This window comes from Cnephaeus nilssonii (genome assembly GCF_951640355.1).
Source record: "Cnephaeus nilssonii genome assembly, chromosome: 15".
Lineage (NCBI taxonomy): Eukaryota > Metazoa > Chordata > Mammalia > Chiroptera > Vespertilionidae > Cnephaeus > Cnephaeus nilssonii.
The window spans coordinates 60185461-60204410 of NC_137086.1; the positions used below are offsets into that span (position 1 = coordinate 60185461).

An 18950-nucleotide genomic window follows, 5' to 3' on the forward strand; every position below is an offset into this window, starting at 1 on the left:
CGCCGCGAGCTCAGCGTCTGTGTCATGGCTGCGCCAGAGGCTTTCGGAAGGCCTGGGGCCCCGGCGGACAGACAGACAGCCGGCTCCCCCGCGATCAAAAGCCAAAGCGGGGGAGCTGTCTGTCTGCGCCGGCACAAGGCCTTTCGAAAGCCTCCGCCGCGCCGGAGGCTTTCGGAAGGCCTGGGGCCCCGGCGGACAGACAGACAGCCGGCTCCCCCGCGATCAAAAGCCAAAGCGGGGGGAGCTGTCTGTCTGTCTGCGCCGGCACAAGGCCTTTCGAAAGCCTCCGCCGCTCCGGAGGCTTTCGGAAGACCTGGGGCACCAGCGGACAGACAGACAGCTGGTGCACCAGGTGCATGATTAAATCATGCACTGGGCCTCTAGTGTAAGCATAACACTGGTGGGGGAAGAAAACTTTATCCTACACTTCAAATTACTTCTACAAGTTTCAGATGTAATATATGATACTCAACCAAAAATCACCAAGTATGTGAGGAGAGAACACAAAACTAGCACACACACAAAAAAAAGAGAAACAACAGACACTATAAACAGATCATGAAGGCTTCATGTCAGGGAGTTACTGAACTTCAAAATAACTATGCTTAATAAGCTCAAATATATCAAAGATAAGATAGACAACTTTGATAGAGAGCTGGGAATTATTTTTTAATAGTTTCTTTCTTTTTTTATCCCATCTATTTCATTCCTAAAACACAGGGGCTACATTTCCCCTGCACAGGGCAACAGATAAGAAACGAGAGAAAAAAACTCTCTGGGAAAAGCCAAAAAGAGGCGATTGTGCTACATTCTGGGATGTTTGTGTGAGTGTGCTTATAACAGTGACAATACATTGTGTATGCACCATGCTACTTCCTAATAGCAACTTTGTTGTTGGTTTGTAAGATGCAATTAAACACAGACACTCCCAAAACTCAGCAGACCACAATCAAAGTGCCTTTGCACAGGGGCCCACCTCCCGCCTCCCTCGCTCCTGCCCAGACCCAGCGCTGTCCCTGATTCAGTCATGGCCAAACGTTGCAGCATTTGAGCATGTGTTTTGTGCCAGGCCCCTGCCAAGGGCTTTCCACCCATTGTCACATTTTCCCCCGCCCTGTGAGGAGGCTATGACTCTTCTCCCATTTTAAAAGTGAAGAAACTGAGGCCCAGGACCTCCACGTACATGTTTGAGGTGCCCCCACTAACAAGCGTTAGAACGAGCACATGGACCAGGTGTGCCTGCTCCTGGAGTGGGCCCCTCCCCACCTGCTGATTGCTGGGGGAGTCAGCCTGTGACTACAGGAGGCCTTGGGTTCTCCTCTCCACACTCATGAGACACCGACTGCTTACAGGGCTCTAACCTGGGAGACCCGCTGTGCAGGACCCAGAGCCAAGGCTGAGGAAGTGAGAGCACTTGACTGCATCAGGGACCCTATCTCTCCTCTCTCTGCTTCCTCTTCCCTTCTTCTAGAACCCAGGGCTCGGCGTGCAGAGAGCCCAGGGTGCACCAGGGGGCCCCAGGCCACATGCACAGAAGGAGTAAGGGCCACAGTGCAAAACCCTGTTGTGGCCACCAGGTCCAGGCTGGTGAAGCTGCGTGGGGGCTGTCAAAGAGCTACCTCCTGGGGAGCCGCGGGGGAGGCCCAGGTCCCAGGTCCCAGGTTCCTTCCCCGGAAACAAATACTCAGAGAGTTGTTTGGAACAGTGCTGTTTCCAAACAAGGATGCAGGCAGGGGGCTCTGGCTTCACACAGGCTGGGGGGCCAGGAAATCCAGGCTGGGGCCTGTGGAGGGTACAAGTCTCCAGGCCGTAGTGGGTTCAGAAGCCAGGTGGCCCCTTGCCTGCTTAGTGGCTTTGCCTGATTAGTTTGGTCAGGCAGGAGGGGTCCTTGGGGCCCAGCAAGGTGGTGGGATACGCAGAGAAAGGACAAAGGGGAACGAGCTTCCCTAGGGGGAGGATGTAACATGTGACTGAGGAGGAGACAGAGCTACGCTGGGGAAAGGGGAGGGGAGGGGAGGGTAAGGGGAGAGGACTGTTGCGGGGGGGCGGGGGGGGCATGTGCAGGGAGAGGGGTGGATGATGACAGAGGGGGTGGGCAGGGCCTCTGTCCCACCCCAGGTGCTAAGAAAGGGACTCCAACAGGGGGAGAACAGGGTCTTCTCGGTGCTGACATGCTGAGGAGGAGGAGGAGGAGGGACGCCTGGAAGAATCTGTGGGCTCTGTAGCTCAGCAGCAATTGAGCTTTTGAGAATGAATAAAGGGGGTCGTGAGCAGACGGGGTGGAAAGGGAACAGGCAAGATGGAGTGAGGAAGCTGGAAGTGGGGGACCGTCCAGGCCTGGACACCGGCCTGGGCTCTGGGGGCAAGAGCGGCGGAATCCTCTGGTCCAGGCCAAGTCAAGGTGGAAGGCGGCAGCCCGGCATCACCTGGCAGCCAGCAAACCTGTCATGGATTCAGAACAAAGGAGGTGAGTGACAGGGATGGGGTACATGCCAGGGCCTGTCGGTGCCGCTGCTGGGTGGACCAGACCCCACACTCAGACCCCACCAAGTCCCAGAACCTGTCACCCCCCTGGAGCCCCCAGTTGTAGAGAAGGCCTGGGACAGGAGAAGGACGGTGGTCCATGCACCCAGAGCAGGGCTTCAGGGCCCCAGCCCCTCCCCTTCCTTCCCCCAAACCTCTGCCCTGGCACCAAGGAATTAAGGGGGTGACTCACCCAAGGGGGTCCTACAGCTTCAGGGACGTGACCCGGGGGATGTGGAAGAGCTGAGTCTCCTCGGAGCTGCTGGAGCTGTGGCATCACAGAGAGAGTGAGGGACCCCGCACAACCCCAGCCCAATGGGGACAAGCCCAGAGCCCCGACTTTCCCGCCTCAGACGCTCTCCGGGGGGAGGCGGAGTCTGAGCACAATGCCTGGTGGGTGCGCTGTAGCAAGGAGCAAGGGTGGCTCCTCACTGTGGCTCCTTGGGGCCAGCATGCGCCTCCTCTGCCTGGCGAAGTCTCAGGAGGGGTGTGGGCCCCTGTTGCCCCCACAGTCCTGGCAGCCCCTCACCTGAGGCGTTTCCAGATGGGATGGAAGTATTTGGAGGTCTTGATAGCAAAGATGATGCTGGGGACCAGGAAGAAGGTGCACCACGCCAGGCAGAACCAGAAGGCATTCTGGAGCAGGGGGTGTGGGGTTAGCTCGCCGGGGCTGGGCAGCTCGGTACCGCAGGCCCCCACCGCCTCAGTGAGGGGCAGGAGGCAGTGCTCCCAGAGCCGAGTCCAGGCCTGCGGCAGGGACCCTGCCTCACCTCAGGTCCTGCTCATGCACCCCCCCAGGGGGCCTTAATGTCCACGAGCCCGTATGAGCGCCCCAGCACTCACCCAGGGGTCAGCCATCATGTCACACAGAATCACGCGGCCATTGTCCAGGGCTCCAGAGAGGGGCTGGCAGGTGGCGATGTGCTGAGTCACCTGTGGCATCCACAGGAGGCAGGTACATCCAGACCCACAGGTGCACACCCCACAGTCAGGGAGAGGTTGACAGATACCGACAGGTCCAGGGACACATGAGGGAGACCGGAGACACAGGAACACATGGACAGACACATGGACACACGAACACAGAGATGTAAGGACACACAGCTCAGCTCCTGCCCTTTCCATCATGCCCCAGCCTGCATTAAGCGCCTACTGTGTGCCCAGCACTGTGCCTGCAGTCACGCTCTCCCTGGAGAGGCAGCACAGCTTGCAGAAGCTGGTCAGCGAGGCCTGCAGGAGGAGGCAGGCCTGAGGGCTGGGCTGGACTCAGACAGGATGGGCAAGGGGCCAGCACGAGGAAGGGCATGCGGACGGGTGTGGGCAGCACGTTCGGGACCCTTGGCCCATCCCGCTCACACTCAGGCCTCAGAGAAGGGCTGCCTGGAGGGTGGGTGTGCAGAGCCCAGCTAGTGAGCAGGGGCATGGATGCCGGGTTTGGGAGTTTGGGCTCCAAGGCACCTCTAGGGAATCCCCAAGGGGCTCTGGGGTGGAAGAAGGTAGAACAGAGTGAATGGCTGGTACCGCTGCGAGTGAGTGATCGGCAGTGGCTCTGAGGCCAGGAGGGGCCTGAGCCCCACTCACCTCCTCTCTCACCCAGGCCATGTACTGGGAGAAGTAGCCCATCTCCCGGGTCAGGAAGCACTCACTTTCCTGCAGGAAGGAGAGGAGCGCTGGGCTGGCAGGAGTCCCAGGAACCAGCACCCAGTACCCATGCGTGGCACCGTCAGGTCAGGGCTGGAGGAGAGGCCGGGGTGGGAGCCATGTGTGCCTCAGCCCCTCGACCCTCCTCTGGCTCTGAGGCAGCCGCCACCCCTCTGCCATCCCTCACTCACGTTCCTCAGGATACGGGCGGCCCAGGCCGGCAGCTCTCCTTTCAGGTGGGTGACCCTGTCCAGGGCACCTGAGGTCTCCTGCTGGGGAGAGGGACGGGCTCGGTCAGTGTGCTGCTCGGTCAGGGAGCAGCCTCACTTATGAACTCAGCAGAGAGCACACAGCACATCAGCCTGGGGCAGGGTGTCCCGCCCTAAGGTCACAGAGGCCCAGACAGTGGTCCTCAGGGATCTGCTCACCCACCCCAGTTCTTCCCACCCAGCCCTCAACCTCCCGTGGGACCGGGCAGAGCAGGCGAGGTCCCAAGTCAGCTGGGCCTCTTCCTCCCTCCCTCTGCTGCCCACCTGCTCCACCCCACCCTCCCATCTCCAGAGCCACCTGGAGGTTTGGTGCTGAGAATGCCAGAGTCCTGACACTGATGTTGAGCTTGGCCTGTGGAGGAGAGATGGGGGCTGGTTAGGGCAAGAGCAGGATCCGCTACCTGCCTCCCCGTTCATGCCCCCTGCCTGCCTCCCCTCCCCCACAGGCCCCAAGCTCCCTGGGCCTCCAGCTTACCACAAGGCTCTGCTGGGGGAGGACCTTCTCCTGGTAGAGGGTTCTGAGCCCTTGGGCCTCCTCCTGCAGTTGCTTCCCCAGCACAGAATTGCCCTGAGGGGAGACAGGGACAGAATGGCCTCTGCCCAGGACTGGGCAGCCCTTGCCAGCATGTCCTTTACCAAACTGTTCAACCAACATGCTGAGGGGTGTGCGTGCCAGGCTCAGATGAAAACACTAAGGCCTCCTTGAACTCCTGGGCCGGATCTGGGTTTGGAGGCCTAAGCTCAAGTTCAAGGTCTACTGCTAGCTTTCTGGGCATTCCTAAGTCAGCCACAGAACCTGTCTGAGTGGCATCTGCTGGGTGGGGCCTATAACCTATCTGGAAAGTAACTTTTAAACTCTAAATATTTCTAAATACAAAGTGCTATTTTCCCAGCAGAGCTGAAACTCCTGAGGGGCAACTGTCATGATATCTGCTCCATCGCACTGTCCTCATGCCACCTGTCCCAGTGGCCCCCACAGCACTGAGCACTTAGAAACACTTGCCCCATGGTGTGATGTCAGACCAGTCAGTCCGTCTGACCTCACAGATGGAATAAACTAGGCCCAGGGATGGTAAATGACTTGCCCAAGGCCACACAGTCAATTGGTGGCCGAACTTGAGTCAGAACTGATACTGAAAAACCCTTCAGCCCTGCTGGGGGTGTGGAGCCTCACCGGTGGGAGCCTCAATCCCCTGCCTTTGCCCTCGCCCCCTCCCCAATACAACCACTCTCACCCCCTCCCATGGCACAGGCCTCTCCCCGACTCCTGCTTGCCCAGTGGGGTCCCTGTTCCCTTCTCACCTGAGAGTGGGACAGTCCTTCCAGATCATGGGCCAGCTTCTCCACACTGGTGTTCACCACGGGCTTCTCGATCTGGGGGCAGATGGAGGGGCCAGGAGGGGATGAACCCTGGTTCCCCCTCCCCTGACTTTCCAGTCTTTGCAAAAGTACTGCACACCAGGTAAGTCAGTAGGGACACATCAGCAGGTTTGACTGAACCTGTGACTGACACCATTTTCCATTCAGATAGAAGAAAAAAAGTGAGGCGCCCTCTGGTGTACCCCAAGGAAGAGACTTCCCACCATCATTTGCCACAGCAGAGGGTTCAGAACCACGGACAGCGGCACACTCTGGGGTTGGGGGGACATTCACCCCAGCCCAGCAGGATAGGGACACCACACATGGTCTGGGCCACATGGTCTGGGGACAAACCTCCCCCCAACCCCCGCCCAGGGCCGGGACAAGGCGAGATGCACCCCTCCAGCTCCTCCTCGGGCCCCTCTGTTCTGCAGCGGTCTGGCCTGAGGGGCCCACGGCTGACCTGGATGAGGAAGCCAGGGTAGTGGATGTTACTAAGCCCACTGCTCTGCAGGGCCTTCAGGTCCCGAAGGCCAGCTGGACTCAGCAGGTCCAGACTCTCCATGTCCACTTTGAAGTTCTGCAACTCCTGCTCCAGCTTGGCCGAGTACTGGGAGAGAAGGGACAGGGTGGGGACATGTCCAGGCCCTGAGCCAGGGCCCCAGAGGTGCTGTCCTAGATGGGGCGGTCACCAGGGCCTCCATGCTGGATCCTTCCAGCCCCAGACAGACCCCCAGAGACCTCTGCTTCCTACCCACCCTCTCCCTCCAACCCATCGCCACCAATACCTAGCCCCCCTCAAACACCTGTCTGGTTATTGGACAGCAACACAGACCTTCCCTGGCATCCAGTGTAAAATAGCTTCCCCAGCCCACCTTTCACATCACCATGTGTCAGGGGCTTCAGAGCACCTGTCCCTGTGACATTGTCTATGTGTGCACTTGCCATTGCCATCAGCTCTGTGAGAGCAGCGCCTCCTCCGCCCATTCTGAACCAAACCCTCGGAGTCTAGAGCAGGGGCTCACATGTGGTGGGCGCAGGACAAGTGTGTTGAATATGAAAAAGTGAATGGATGGATGGATGATAGAATGACTTAATGAATGAACACAATCACTTAAGACAAATCACAGTTTAAAAAGGAACACTCAGCATTTCCCAGCCATTGCTGGAGGAGATTTAAAAAGGGTATGACATTCAGCCATGTTTAACAGATGAGAGACTGAGTCCAGAGAGGGTCACTCATCTGCCCGAGGTTTCACAGCAGGTTAGAGAATGGAACCCAGCTCTGGTCCCCTCCTGCCCACCACCCTGCCTTCCCAGGGGAGAAAGGCCTAATTCTTTCTCAGAGGCATCCGTGACAGGCGGGTACAGGAGATGTTTGAAGGCAGCCAGAGCTCTCCTGGTGACCTGGGAAGCACACCTTGTCACACTTATCTCTGCCTCACCAGCTCTTTGAGGACAAGCACTCTTAAGGTCACATTTGATGTTGCCAGATGGCCCCAAGGACTGCCCAGTCCCTCTGAACCTGAGGCCCTAATGTCCAGACTCTTCTGTGAGCTGGACCCTCCCTCCCAAGTCCAGCTGAGACCCCTCCCCACAAGAGCCATGAGTCCCAGCCAGCAGAGCAGGGCCCCTCTGCCCAGGCCCCTGCTGAAGCCCTCTCTGGCCAGCCTTCTTCCACGGGCAGTGTCTGTCGTGACTGAGAACCCGGTATCACCTGCTCTGTGGGCATCTTGTCTGGTTAGAGACACTGGAGGAGGAGAAAGCTAAGGCCCCCACTTATAGGTATGGAGTTGGGACTGTCACCTGGACCATGGGGCTATGCTGGCTGGCAGGACTCAGTTACTATGCTGCCCTGTGGGCTGAGAATGAGTGGTGGGTTCAAGAGGAGTTGGAAGGTTTTCTGGATGGAGAATCAGGAGTCAGCATGCTCGGGGCAGTGGTGGGGGGTTCCCAGGACATGCCTGGGAAAAGCTCCCTGGGGGCCTGGGAGTCAAACAACTCTCCCTCACCTCCCTTAGGGGTGGAGAGAGGAAAGGCGAGAACATACACCCTCAGGAGAACCCCATTCTCCAGCAGCTCTCATGAAGTAGCTCTTCCTCCTGTGTCCCAGAACTGTTTCCTATGGGCATGGATCCTTTTCCCCGTTCTATGCACCAAGCTCTGGCAAAGTCCAGCGGCTGAGGGATTGAATCCTGCCACCGACTGACAGTGTAAGCTCAGCAAGGGGCCTTCCCTAGTGGTACCCAACTTCATCACCATCATTTTCACTGTCACCCCATCCCAACTGCAGCATACCAGCCAATGCCTGTCCCGGGCAGGACACACCCTCAGCCTCCTGCTCACTGCCACCAGCCTTCCCTACTGCCACCTCATCTGTGTCCAGTTTTCCTGGAGCACAATGCTCAGAGCTGGCCACGGCCCCAGGCACTCACCCACCCACCTGCACATTCCAGAAACCTCCTGGGCTCCAGCCCTTGGCCAGGCCCCGAGCTGCCATCAGGGCATCTGGACCTGAGGCACCTCAATTGCTCTTGCAGACATCTTAGGTTCAAGGAGATGGTCCCACCACAGAGGCAAGACCGGAGGAGGGGGATCTGTAAGAAGGGTCCCCACAGCCTCTGGTTCCCTCACCTGGCTCAGATCCAGGTACGTCTCCAGGTCATAGGAGTCATTGAGCTGCAGGACCCTCCAGAGTGGAGCCGCTTTCCTGCACTGCCTGGGGAGGGGCGGGGGGGGGGTGGACAATGGGTGTCAAAGATGAGAGAGGGGATGGCCAGGGGACTGACATCACCCTAATGGGACACCCACCTCAGATCCTCCTCACACCCTGTCCCAGCCCAGGCTTCCTACTCACTGATAGGCCAGGAGGATACTGATGTTCTTCTTCAGACCAAGAAGGTGGGATAAGTTCATGGACGAGGGCAAGTTCCCCGGTGTGTCAACAAACTGGAGATGGGTCAGAGAGAAATGAGCCTGGAGTGGGCAGGGGCAAGGTTGTCCCAGCCAAGGGCTCAGTCCCATGACATCCTGGCTTAGCAGACAACATACCCTTTTGACTCCAGCCCAAACCTGCCTCCAACTCAAATCACCCTGGGCCCTAACACCCAGCAGGGACCCTTCCCACAAATCTTGGGGAGGGAGGTAGACTGGTCTGCAACAGAGAATCTGGGATTACCTGCGAGAAGCACTGAGGAACCAGGACCCCAGTTCGCAAAGTTAGGAGAAAGAGGGCTGAGGTCTGGGAGTCCCCGCCCTGGGGCTGGGCATCAGTCCAGGCACTCACAGCTCTCGCTCCCACTCCTCACCTATTGGTGGTTTTCTGTCTTTCTTGGGCCTTCATCATTGCCCCTTCCTCTCCCTCTTGCCTTCTCTGGCCCCCACTTCCTTCCACCCTCTTTCTCTGCTCATATCTCCTTCCACCCACCTCGTAGAGCTCCCCGCTCTCCCAGCTCCGACACACCAGCGTCTGCACGTTGCCGCCCACCAGGAAGGTGGAGAAGACGAGGAGGATGAGGGGTGCAGCGAAGAGGAAGCTGAGGTTGGCCCCACTGGGGAAGGCAGAAGGGTGGGGGTTGAGGCGAGAGAGACCCTCTGTCCCCACCCACATCCCAGGCCAGCGTGGTCAGCAAGTTGGCTCCAGGGCAGAGCCCTTTGGGGATAAAAACTCAGAGGACTCCGCCACCTTGGCCCGGAGTTAGAAATGCTGACTGTCCCCACCCCGTCCACCCCCATCCTCAATGTCGCTGGGCCCTGGCAGCCTAGAGGAAAGGGTAACTGTTTTGCTCAAAGAGACAGGACTGCTGCCCCTTGGGCCCAGGGCACATAGAGGTGACCAGCTCCAGAGCTCAGCCCTCAACAGGGCCACCTGGCACAGCCAGCCATGACCCACCAGCAGGCACAACTTAGAGGGTCTGAGCAGGACCAGGGCAGCTGACCTGTAGGGCTTTTTTGGGAGGTAGGCACAGCCCCGTGTCGGGCCTGAGCTTAGAGTAAAACATGGGCTGGATTTCAGCCCCCACCCACCACCCCTTTGGCCAGGCACCCTTATGCAGTGAGCAGCCTGCACACCTGAATGTGGCAGCCCTGGCCTTAGAGACCATCTAGTCCAGGGCAAATAGATTCTATCTCTGGGGCCACCTCCTATTGGTGGTGCTGCCTGGAGGCGGGGTTAAGAAAGATCCGAGGCTCTGTCTGGGCTCAGTGGGAGTGCCCTTTGGTTACTATCGTTGCAACTGGTGTGGAGGTGGAAGTGCTTCTGTGTTGTTATGGGGCCCAGATGGGTTACTGATTTGCCATGACCACCCAGCAAGTCAGTCTCTCAGTGCCCAGGACAGAAGGAGTGTCCGTGGGCACAGGGGAACCTGGCCAGCCCGATGGGAGAGACCCTACCCTCTCCACACCCTTCTTACACCATGAGGACGCGGGCTCCAGCCCTGCCCTTGGCCTCCAAGTGGCTGCGGTCCCGCTGGGCAGACAGCCCCCAGATGCCCAGGTTGAGGCCCACGAGGTTACAGACCACCACAAGCAGGACCACAGAGCACAGAATGTAGCCCACAATCCACCTGCCACAGAGAAGAAGCTGGTGTCACTGAGAAGGGATAGGCTAGCATAGGACCTAGTGGCTGGGTGGGGCCACCTGACACACACCCCGCCCCTCCCCCCTGCTTCTATGGGGTCTACAGGCTCAGATCTCAAGGGCACGCAGCCAAGGTTGGGACACAGGGGCCCAAGGAGTAAAGGATCTTGGCTTAAAAGGAGGCAGAGGCTTAGTACAGCAAGGAGTTGATGGGGACTGTAATGGGGCCCTGGTGACCAAGAGGCTGGGCTGCTGACTCCACCCCCACCCCCATGGGTCCCGAGCACCTGTATTTCTCGTATCTCTGCACCTCCTTCAGGTAGGGGCGGCTACTGTTTTCCACCTTCTCCAGTGCCTGGCTCCAGCGAGAGGCTGCCTCCCAGTTTGGGAACGCTTTGGCCAGTGTCTTCAGCCCTCTAGGCTGCTGGGCCACTGCCTTCTTCAGCTCTGCCCAAAGCAGCAGGGGCTTATGGGTTGGGGAAGGCACCCAGGGGCCCAGGGAGAAGGATGGGCAGGAAGATCACCTGGGACCCACAGAGAGGGTCCACTCTGTCCAGGCCCAGCCCAGGAACAGCCGTCAGCCTCCACCCACGGCCCCACTCCTCAGTCAGCGAGCCTGTCGTTAGGGGTGGAGTGGGGTGGCATGCTGGGCAGCCAGCCTGGCCCCTGGGCAGGGCCTTACCTTTGACCACATCGGCTAACTGCAAGGGAGCCAGGAGTGGGAGGGCGTTAAAGGTGCTGTTCTCCTGCCAGAGCAAAAGGCAGCTGTGCCTCCCGCTCTATACCTGGGGATCCCCGCGTGGGGACCTCGGCACCACCAGGCCCAGGGGGAGGGGATCTCACTTTGTGCTGCTCCCAACTCTGGAAATTGGGAAACAGCCTTCCCTTGGTCGATGGCTTTCTTCCCCTCCCTGGGCCCAGCCTGACTCAACTCCCCAGAGCTCCTCGATGACCCTACTTTGGATCCCCAGCCCTCGTGCCTAGACTATTGCAGTAGATTCCCGGGTCTCCCATCCCTCCTGCGCATGTTCGATAGATGTATTTCCCTAGAGTCCATTCTAACCCCTCTCACAGCCTCAGCTCCCACTCCTTCCTCCTGGAACCCTCTGCTGCAGCCACCTCACACAGCCTCACCGTTTCTTCAACTCAGGCGTTCCAGGCCTGGGTCATAGGTGCTGGCTCATGCTGTGGGGTCCCCCACAGCCATGCCCACCCAGGAGATCCTGCCTGCCTTCGGGGCTCAGCTGCAGGCTCCCTCCCTGGCTGCCCAGCCCCCACACCCTGAGGGTCCTAGCTCTTGCTTCTGAGTTCCAGGCCTGCTTCCCCCACCAGACCGTGTGCCCTCAAGAACTGGCATCCAACGGGGGATTCCAGCCCTGGGTACCACGTGATGGTGAGGCCCTGCTTTGACCCAAGTCTTAGGTTCAACTGGGCAAGCACCCGAAAGGGGGAAACTGAGGCTCCTCACTGTGAGTTCTCTGCCAGGTGGGGGAGAGGCCAGGTAGACAGGGTAGGCACTCACCTCCTGGACCATGCTGGAGAAGTTGGCCTCCGGGACCCCCTCCAGGCGATGTAGGACGTCGTCCACATGGGGCACCTGAAATTGGAGGGGGGTGGGGGGGTAATGACAAAGGCCTGAAAGGGATCCCTGAGGGAGGATGGGGGCAGAGGCCACTGAAGCCTCAGTGTCCTCGCGTGTAAAATGTCGGGACCAGCACAGCCCTCTGTCCTGGGCGGCAGTGAGACCTCAAGGAGTTCATGGCACACTTGGTGCTGTAGGAAAGCTGGTGCCCCTCTGCCAGGATGACCAGCATTAGCCCCGGAGGGTGGAGAAGCATGGGGGTCTGCCTTGGGAAACAGGGGACTCCGGGGGCAGCAGGCAGGGCAGCCCCCCTCGCCCTAACGGCCTCTGTCCGGCCTGCACCTGGCTGAAGTCAGCTCCCAGCTCCAGGCCATGGGCCTGGCTCAGGGTCTCCTGGCAGCCCTGGCAGCTGGGCTCCTGCAGCAGGTCACGGAGGCGCGCTCGGTGCACCGAAATAGCCTGATCCAGGTCCTGCTGCCCCTCCCGCAGCTCCAGGAGGGTGGCATTCAGGGCTCGGAGGTGGTCCACGGAGACCTGCAGGGCTGAGAGACACCCCCCCACACACACAATCTTGACTGAGCAGTCCCCCCACTGCTGCCGGCATCCTCAGAGGCCTGGAGGGAAGCAGAACATCTCCCCTCCCCCCGCCCCCACCCAGCCAAAGGGAGATGCCAACATTGACCTCTATTTAACCTCAACAGTTATAAGGGAAATGGCTCCAGGGCGCATTCAGGCAGGATCTGGGCAAGGGTGCCCAAGGGGATCCTAGGACAAAGCCAAGGGTGGGGCTTGGCTAAGGCGGCAAAAGAATTCTGGGGCCGAGTGAGGGTGGGGCCTGTCCTCCGGAGACACCACCCTGGACGCTGGTCCCACTCACCCTGGCCCAGGCTGAGCAGTGAGGCCAGCATCCCATACACCGAGCTCCTGAGCTGGGTGTGGATCGTGCTCCCGATGCTCGCGGCAACGCCTGAAGAGCACAGGGCGGTCTGAGGGCTGGTCCCCAGGCGCCAGGAGCCCTCCCTGCCGGCCCATCCAGCCTCCCCAGGTTCTGCAGCAGCCTGACTGCCCACCTGGGCCCAATCCCCACCTCTGTGAGGGTGTTCCCAGGGGGAGCCCAGGATGAGGGGATGAGAGGGCCCCTCAAGACAGACCTGGGCAGCGGGCCCCAGGGGCTGGCCCAGCTGCCAGCCAGCTCTAATCCTCACCATCCAGGTCCTTCAAGACGCGATTCTGGGGCACGGAGAACTGCTGTGCCACAGCCTGCAGCTCCTAGGCAACACAGGGTGGTCACCTGACGGCGCCCCCTCCATCCTTTCCCAGCCCTTCCCCTGACTCAGGGGTGCATTTGTGTAGTACAGGGACTCTCCAGCAGGGGGCAGCCAAGTACATGTTGGAAGGGGCCCCCTTTGGGCTAATTTGCAGGACCCACTCTGCTCTGACCTGCCTAGGCCTGGTGCTCATGTGGGTGAGGGGTTACCCGGTGCTCACCTGGGGGACATCAGAGACCAGGCCCCGGAGGCTGAGCAGCGTCTCGGGCACGGCCTCGACACTGGGGCCCATGTGCTCATGCACACGCTGGTTGGTGACAAAGGCACAGACAACACCAATCCTGTGGGATGGGGGCGGAGGAAGGAACTCGCTGGATGTCCTTGGGCACCTGGGCCTGGGCCCACCCTCCCGCCTGAGCCGGGCACCCCTCACAGCAGCACGAGGGTGGTCAGCAGCAGGAAGGTCATGAGGGTGCCGCGCTCACAGGCCATCTCCTTGTACTCCGTCTTCACTGGGCCCCCACAGCGCTGGTGGCCACGGCAGCAACAGAAACAGAGCCCGGCAGTGGGCACCACCAGGAGGTAGAGGCCCGCGATGACAGCGCACACCACGTAGCCAGCCTCGTACCGCACCACCTGCAGGGCAGGCGACAAGGCTGTTCTGACCCACCAACCAGCCTGCCCTGCAGGACACCCCGGGGCAACCAGGAGGACGGATGCACACAGCAGGCACTTTCACGAATGTCCTTGAACTCATGCAAGTTGCACAAGTCCTTATTGTTGTTTACCACCTTACAACTGAGGAAACTGCCCTCCAGGGAGGTCGGGGTTCACTGCAAACCCTAGTTAAGGGCAGAGCTGTGGTTTGAAATCAGGTCTGCTGACTGCAGGGCTCATGAAAGAGAGGAAGGGATGCCCAAGACCCACCCTGGGGGACAGCCAGCAAGGCGGGCTGAGCTGGGGGCCTTCCCCTTCAGGCCCAGGCTCAGCCTGAACTCCCTCTCCACCCTGCCCAGCCTCACCTCATCCACCTTCACGGAGGCCGGCTCATTCAGCACGTTCCTCACCAGCTCTACGGAAAAAGTCAAGCTGGGGGCTTGGGGCAGTGACTGCTCTGCCCCTGTTCCCACCCCACACCAGGAGAGATGGGCTCTCTGGAGGGTGTCCTCCCGCCACCAAGGCACCCTGGGAGAAGGCAGTGTCACCACAGCCCCTGGCCATCATGCCCGGGCCTCGGGATGGACGGGCTGAGGGAAGGCCTGGCCAGCCCCTCCTCCTGGACCCTACAGGCTGGCCCTGCAGCAGGAAGCCAAGCCACCAGCCTGGTTGAGAGTGGAGAAGAGCCTGGCCTAGCAGCTCCTCCCCTGGAGAGGCAGGGGACAGGCTGAGAGGGCCCTGCAGCCCCTCCTGCTCCTCCCAGCCCCTAGCACCACTAGACCCAGAGGAAATCTTAGCCAGCTCTTCGGGAACTTCTAATGTAACCTCTATATTAGGTCAGAGACTGAGGCTCAGAGAGGAAAAGGGCTCACCCAAGGTCACACAGGAAGGTCCTGGAAGGGTCTCCAGGTGATGCCCCTGGGCAGGAAGATGGGGGTGGGAATGCTGGGGATCCCGCCCTCCAAAAACCCTGCTCCACGATGGAAGGGGACAGGGTGCTGGCCAGGACCCAGTCCCGCCCGTGGCCCGCCTGGGGAGAGCACACTCACCGGCAGGGAAGGGGTTGAGCTGCACAGTGGAGAGGAAGCGACGCACGGTGCCATAGAGATGGTCCAGGGGCCCGGGAGCGCGCACACGAGGGGCCAGCCACCGGTCCCTGGCTGCCCGCGTGAAGGTCAGGCGCGTAGCCGGGCCAAGGGACTCACAGTCCAGGGCCCGCGCCCCCGGCAGGCTCAGGGCCAGCATCAGGCCCAGGCCCAGGCCCAGAAGAGACGCCATGAGGTCGCCTGCAGCTCAGGGCAGGCGGATGTGGGCTCCGGCGGCAGAGAGTGCGGGAGGCGCACAGGGCCGGCCGTGCATCCTTCACCAGCCTCCGTCCTTCAGATCTCAAAACTGGCCTGACGGGTTTGGGCTCCAGAGCTACCTGGGCGCTGGCCCAGAGCGCTGGAAGGGCAGGGCGGAGGCCTGGAGTTGGGGGCAGGGCCTGTTAGGACCGCCCTCAGCACCTGGGGTGTGGGAGCCTGGGCTCTCTAGCCCCTCCCCAGGTCCTCCTGGGAGGGCTGCCTCCGAGCTGGGTTAGAGGCGCACTCAGTAGCTCTGGATTGGCTAGGGTGGCCCAATTTCAAATATTATATTCTGTGCTCAGACCAGCAGCCCAGACTGGGGGCTGGGAAAACAGCCACCCAGGGAAGCCCTGGCCCCAGGGTGGCAAGAGCAGCCTTCCAGGCCTAGGAGCCAGGCTCCTCTCCCCGCTTCTTCTGGGGCCCGCTGTCCTCTCGCCCACACCTCTGCTGCCAGGCCCATCTGGAGCAGAGAGGCCACCAGGCTTTGACCCGAGTGGCTCTCGGAGGGGCCACTCGGGCAGGCACAGGCCTTTGGGTGGGCAGATCCCCGCCAAGGTGGGCGCTCTGGCCCAGGAGTGCCCCATCCAGTCGCAGCTGAGAGAACTGATCCAGGCTATGCCCTGCGATGTGTCTACACAGGCCTCTGCTTTCTAAATGGCTGTGTGCCTGAGACCGAGACACTGCCTGTGGCTGAGCAGGTCCTGGGGAAATAGGCCAAGTGGATGGGGATGGTCCTGGCAGCATGATCCATCACACCAAAGCCACCCCCATGGCCACCCGACGAGGGAATCGGTAAAATGAGCATCTCACATGACACCCCAGGCAGTCATTAAAGAAACTGCTGTGGAAATGGCTCTTTGACCTGGGAGATACTCACGGGGCACTAATGCGAGCAAATGGCTGATCACGTAACAGGACAAGAGGGAAGGCATGCAACGCGAGCAGCTCTGGGTAAAGCCGGATAAAATCACAGGCGACTTTTATCCTCTTCTGCTCATCTCTACTGCCCACTGTCTTTGCCTGACGCACGTGTTGTTTGTGTCCAAAGAAGTAATAGGAGTTTGTGAGTTTCCATGGAGCCCTGGAGGGAGGGGCTGCTGCCCTGGTTTTCGGGGTGAGTGAGTTGCTCAGGGATTTTTTGCTGCTCATGAGGGGGAGGGGGGGTCCCTTAGATCTGAGTCAGGGCCAAGTTGGCAGCAGCATCCTTACCCTTCCCATCGCTGCCCCACAGTTTTCTTAGAGCTGGGGGACAAGAGGCACAGTGGTGGAAGGAAAAGTCCTGTTAATAACGGGGTGCACAGCACACAGGAAACGGGGCCTCATCAAAGGGTGACTCAGAGATGAGGATCACTGAGAAACAGGCTGGGGGGGTCCTGGCTCCTCGGTTCCTGGGGTGTGGCGGGGGGGGCAGCATTGCCCCTGGAGACCCAAGGCAAGTATGTGGCGGGAGGCCCCTGACCACTCTGCCCTGGCACTGCCGCATAAATGCCGGCTGTGCCCAACTCCCCCCCTTCCAGTCTGACTCACCTGAGCCCAGAGCCTGTGCGGGGCGCCCTGCCCCCAGGCTGCCATCAGGAAGGACTGCTCCTCCCGCGCCTGCCTGCCCCTCCCCTCTCTCCTCCTCCAATTGGAGCTGTTAAAAAGTTACTCGCCTGGCGCTGGCTTTCTGACTTCAGTTCTGCCACCAGCAGGATGGAAATACCCCTTTCCCAGCTGAATCCCACCCACTTATGGAGCAGTTAGTAGCTACGATCTGGCTTTTTTTTGGCATTTTCTGAGTTGGGCGGACTGGGGGCAGTGCAGTTATGTCCCCGCTCCCTGGGGAGCACGAGAAACCCTTGGGGTTTGGGGTCAGAAGCAGCCCAGGCCCAGGCTTGTCCTCAACCTTCCTCTCTCTCTTTTTTTTTTCCTGTTAAGTAACTATTTTTTTTTTTTATCGTCTAAAGTTTTACGTAAGTCTCCTTTTTCCCCAATTGACACACACCTCCCCCCACCCCACCCCAGGCCATTCCCACCCAGGGCAAGCCCCCACCGCCCTGGTGCCTGTGTCCATTGGTTATGCCAATATGCATGCATACAAGTCCTTTGGTTGCTCTCTACCCCCTCGCCTGCCACTTGTCTCTGGATCTATTCTTGTTCATCAAATATGTTGATCATTATATCCCACATATGAGTGAGATCATGTGATATTTATCTGTCTCCGATTGGCTTATTTCACTTAGCATAATGTTCCCCAGTTCCATCCACGCTGTTGCAAATGGTAAAAGTTCCTTCTTTTTTATAGCGGCGTAGTATTCCATTAACCCAAAGACAGGATTTCTCCAAGAAAAGACAAGTGTACCAGCCTCTTTCTTAGCTGAGGGCAGAGGGGTGACGAAGACACTGAGTCTGCCTGTTGGCAGTGGACAAGGTGAGGCAGGAAGAAGGGATCTTCCGGAGTCAGTGGCCACACCAGGCCTGCCTTCCCCAAGTAATTCTCTCTCTTCTTAATCCCCACACGAGGGTGGGTAGAGAGAGGAGGGCAGGGGGAGAAAGAGAGAAATATCGATCAGTTGTCTCCTGCATTCACCCCACCAGGGATCGAATCTGCAACCTTTTTTGGTGTGTGGGATGGTGCTCCAACCAACTAAGCCACCGGGCCAGGCCCCAAGCAGAATCTTGATGGAGCAATCTGTCATCAGACTGGCTGGCCAGCCCCAGACTCCTCCCTGTAGGAAGCGGTTATAGGGTTAAGCCTCGGACTGACCTGCTGGCAAAGTCGCAAACAAGTCCCAGCTTGGAGGGCACAGTCCTCTAAGCATAATTAAGCTTGATCTTGTAACTGCTCCCTAGATCTTTCCTGGGTAGCTAGTGGGCAGCAAGTGCTGCCAAAACAAGTGAAACTTACAACAACATCGTAGATTACCTTGTTTGTCCCTGATTATAAATAAAGCCTCAGCTTTGCAGTCTGGATCTGTTCTGTGGCCTCAGCAAGGCACAGAAGATCCACCTAGACCCAGCTTTTTCTCTTTGTCTATCATTTCTCCATCCTTTGTCGCCCCCGCTCAGGCTCGCCGAACCCTTGGCTGTGCTGGCGCGGCACACCTCCCCTCCCACAATCCCACCTGGAAGAGCAGGCAGGGCTCAGGGGCCCGCACAGGGCGCTGGACAGAGCGGGAAATGAACCTGCTGGTGTAACCCAGTTCTTTGGAGGGCCGAGCAAATGGGCTGTGTGGGGGCTGGGCTCACTGGCAGCAGCCATGCCCCTGCAGCAGGCTGGAGGGCTCTCTGTTCTGCCTCCTTTTGTTCATGCCTTTCTGGGCATTGGGGCATACGCACAGATCCCTTCCTCTTGCTACCCCCTGGGGCCCTCTGCCCTAGAAATTCTTTGATTGACCTGGGATCAGCTAACCATGGTTACCTTGGGAACACTTCCTGGGGCCACTTTCCCACCCCCTGACTCACACATTCTCAGTTTGATGGTCCCTAAACCCTACAGCCCTGAGCTAGGTGAGGGGAGTGTGGAGGTGGAGACCTGGACAAGGGAAGGGACTCCACCCTCCAGAAAGCAGTTGGGAGGACAGCGGTTGTGGCCACCCTCTGGGAACAGAAAGAGGAACTGTCCAGCTGTCCTCAGAAAACAGCAGGCCAGAGGGCTGGTTCCTCTTTTTGCTGCCTCAGGTGTCCACCTGTGCCCTGGGAGCAGGTCGTAAACCAACCCAAGGGGACAAAGACCGGGTCATCAGACCA

General features: G+C 59.4%; 1 protein-coding gene across 2 annotated transcripts; it reads right to left on the reverse strand.

The window, feature by feature from the left end:
* Window positions 1–543: 543 nt before the first annotated feature.
* Window positions 544–15279, reverse strand: PROM2 (prominin 2). Of its 2 annotated transcripts, none has more exons than XM_079792577.1 (24): window positions 14928–15279; window positions 14244–14293; window positions 13655–13857; window positions 13442–13562; window positions 13159–13222; window positions 12831–12920; window positions 12296–12495; window positions 11894–11968; window positions 11054–11117; window positions 10659–10818; window positions 10205–10357; window positions 9220–9343; window positions 8650–8741; window positions 8427–8511; window positions 6256–6402; window positions 5736–5807; window positions 4909–5001; window positions 4732–4785; window positions 4356–4433; window positions 4105–4173; window positions 3367–3456; window positions 3053–3159; window positions 2717–2791; window positions 544–2442 (listed from the first exon to the last, which is right to left on the reverse strand). In XM_079792577.1, the coding sequence occupies exons 1-23, from the start codon at window positions 15154–15156 to the stop codon at window positions 2728–2730; spliced, it is 2484 nt and encodes an 827-aa protein (XP_079648703.1). In that variant the 5' UTR covers window positions 15157–15279; the 3' UTR covers window positions 544–2442; window positions 2717–2727. The 2 variants fall into 2 exon arrangements, with proteins under 2 accessions (XP_079648703.1, XP_079648702.1); XM_079792576.1 differs by having other exon boundaries at window positions 4356–4436.
* Window positions 15280–18950: the final 3671 nt, after the last annotated feature.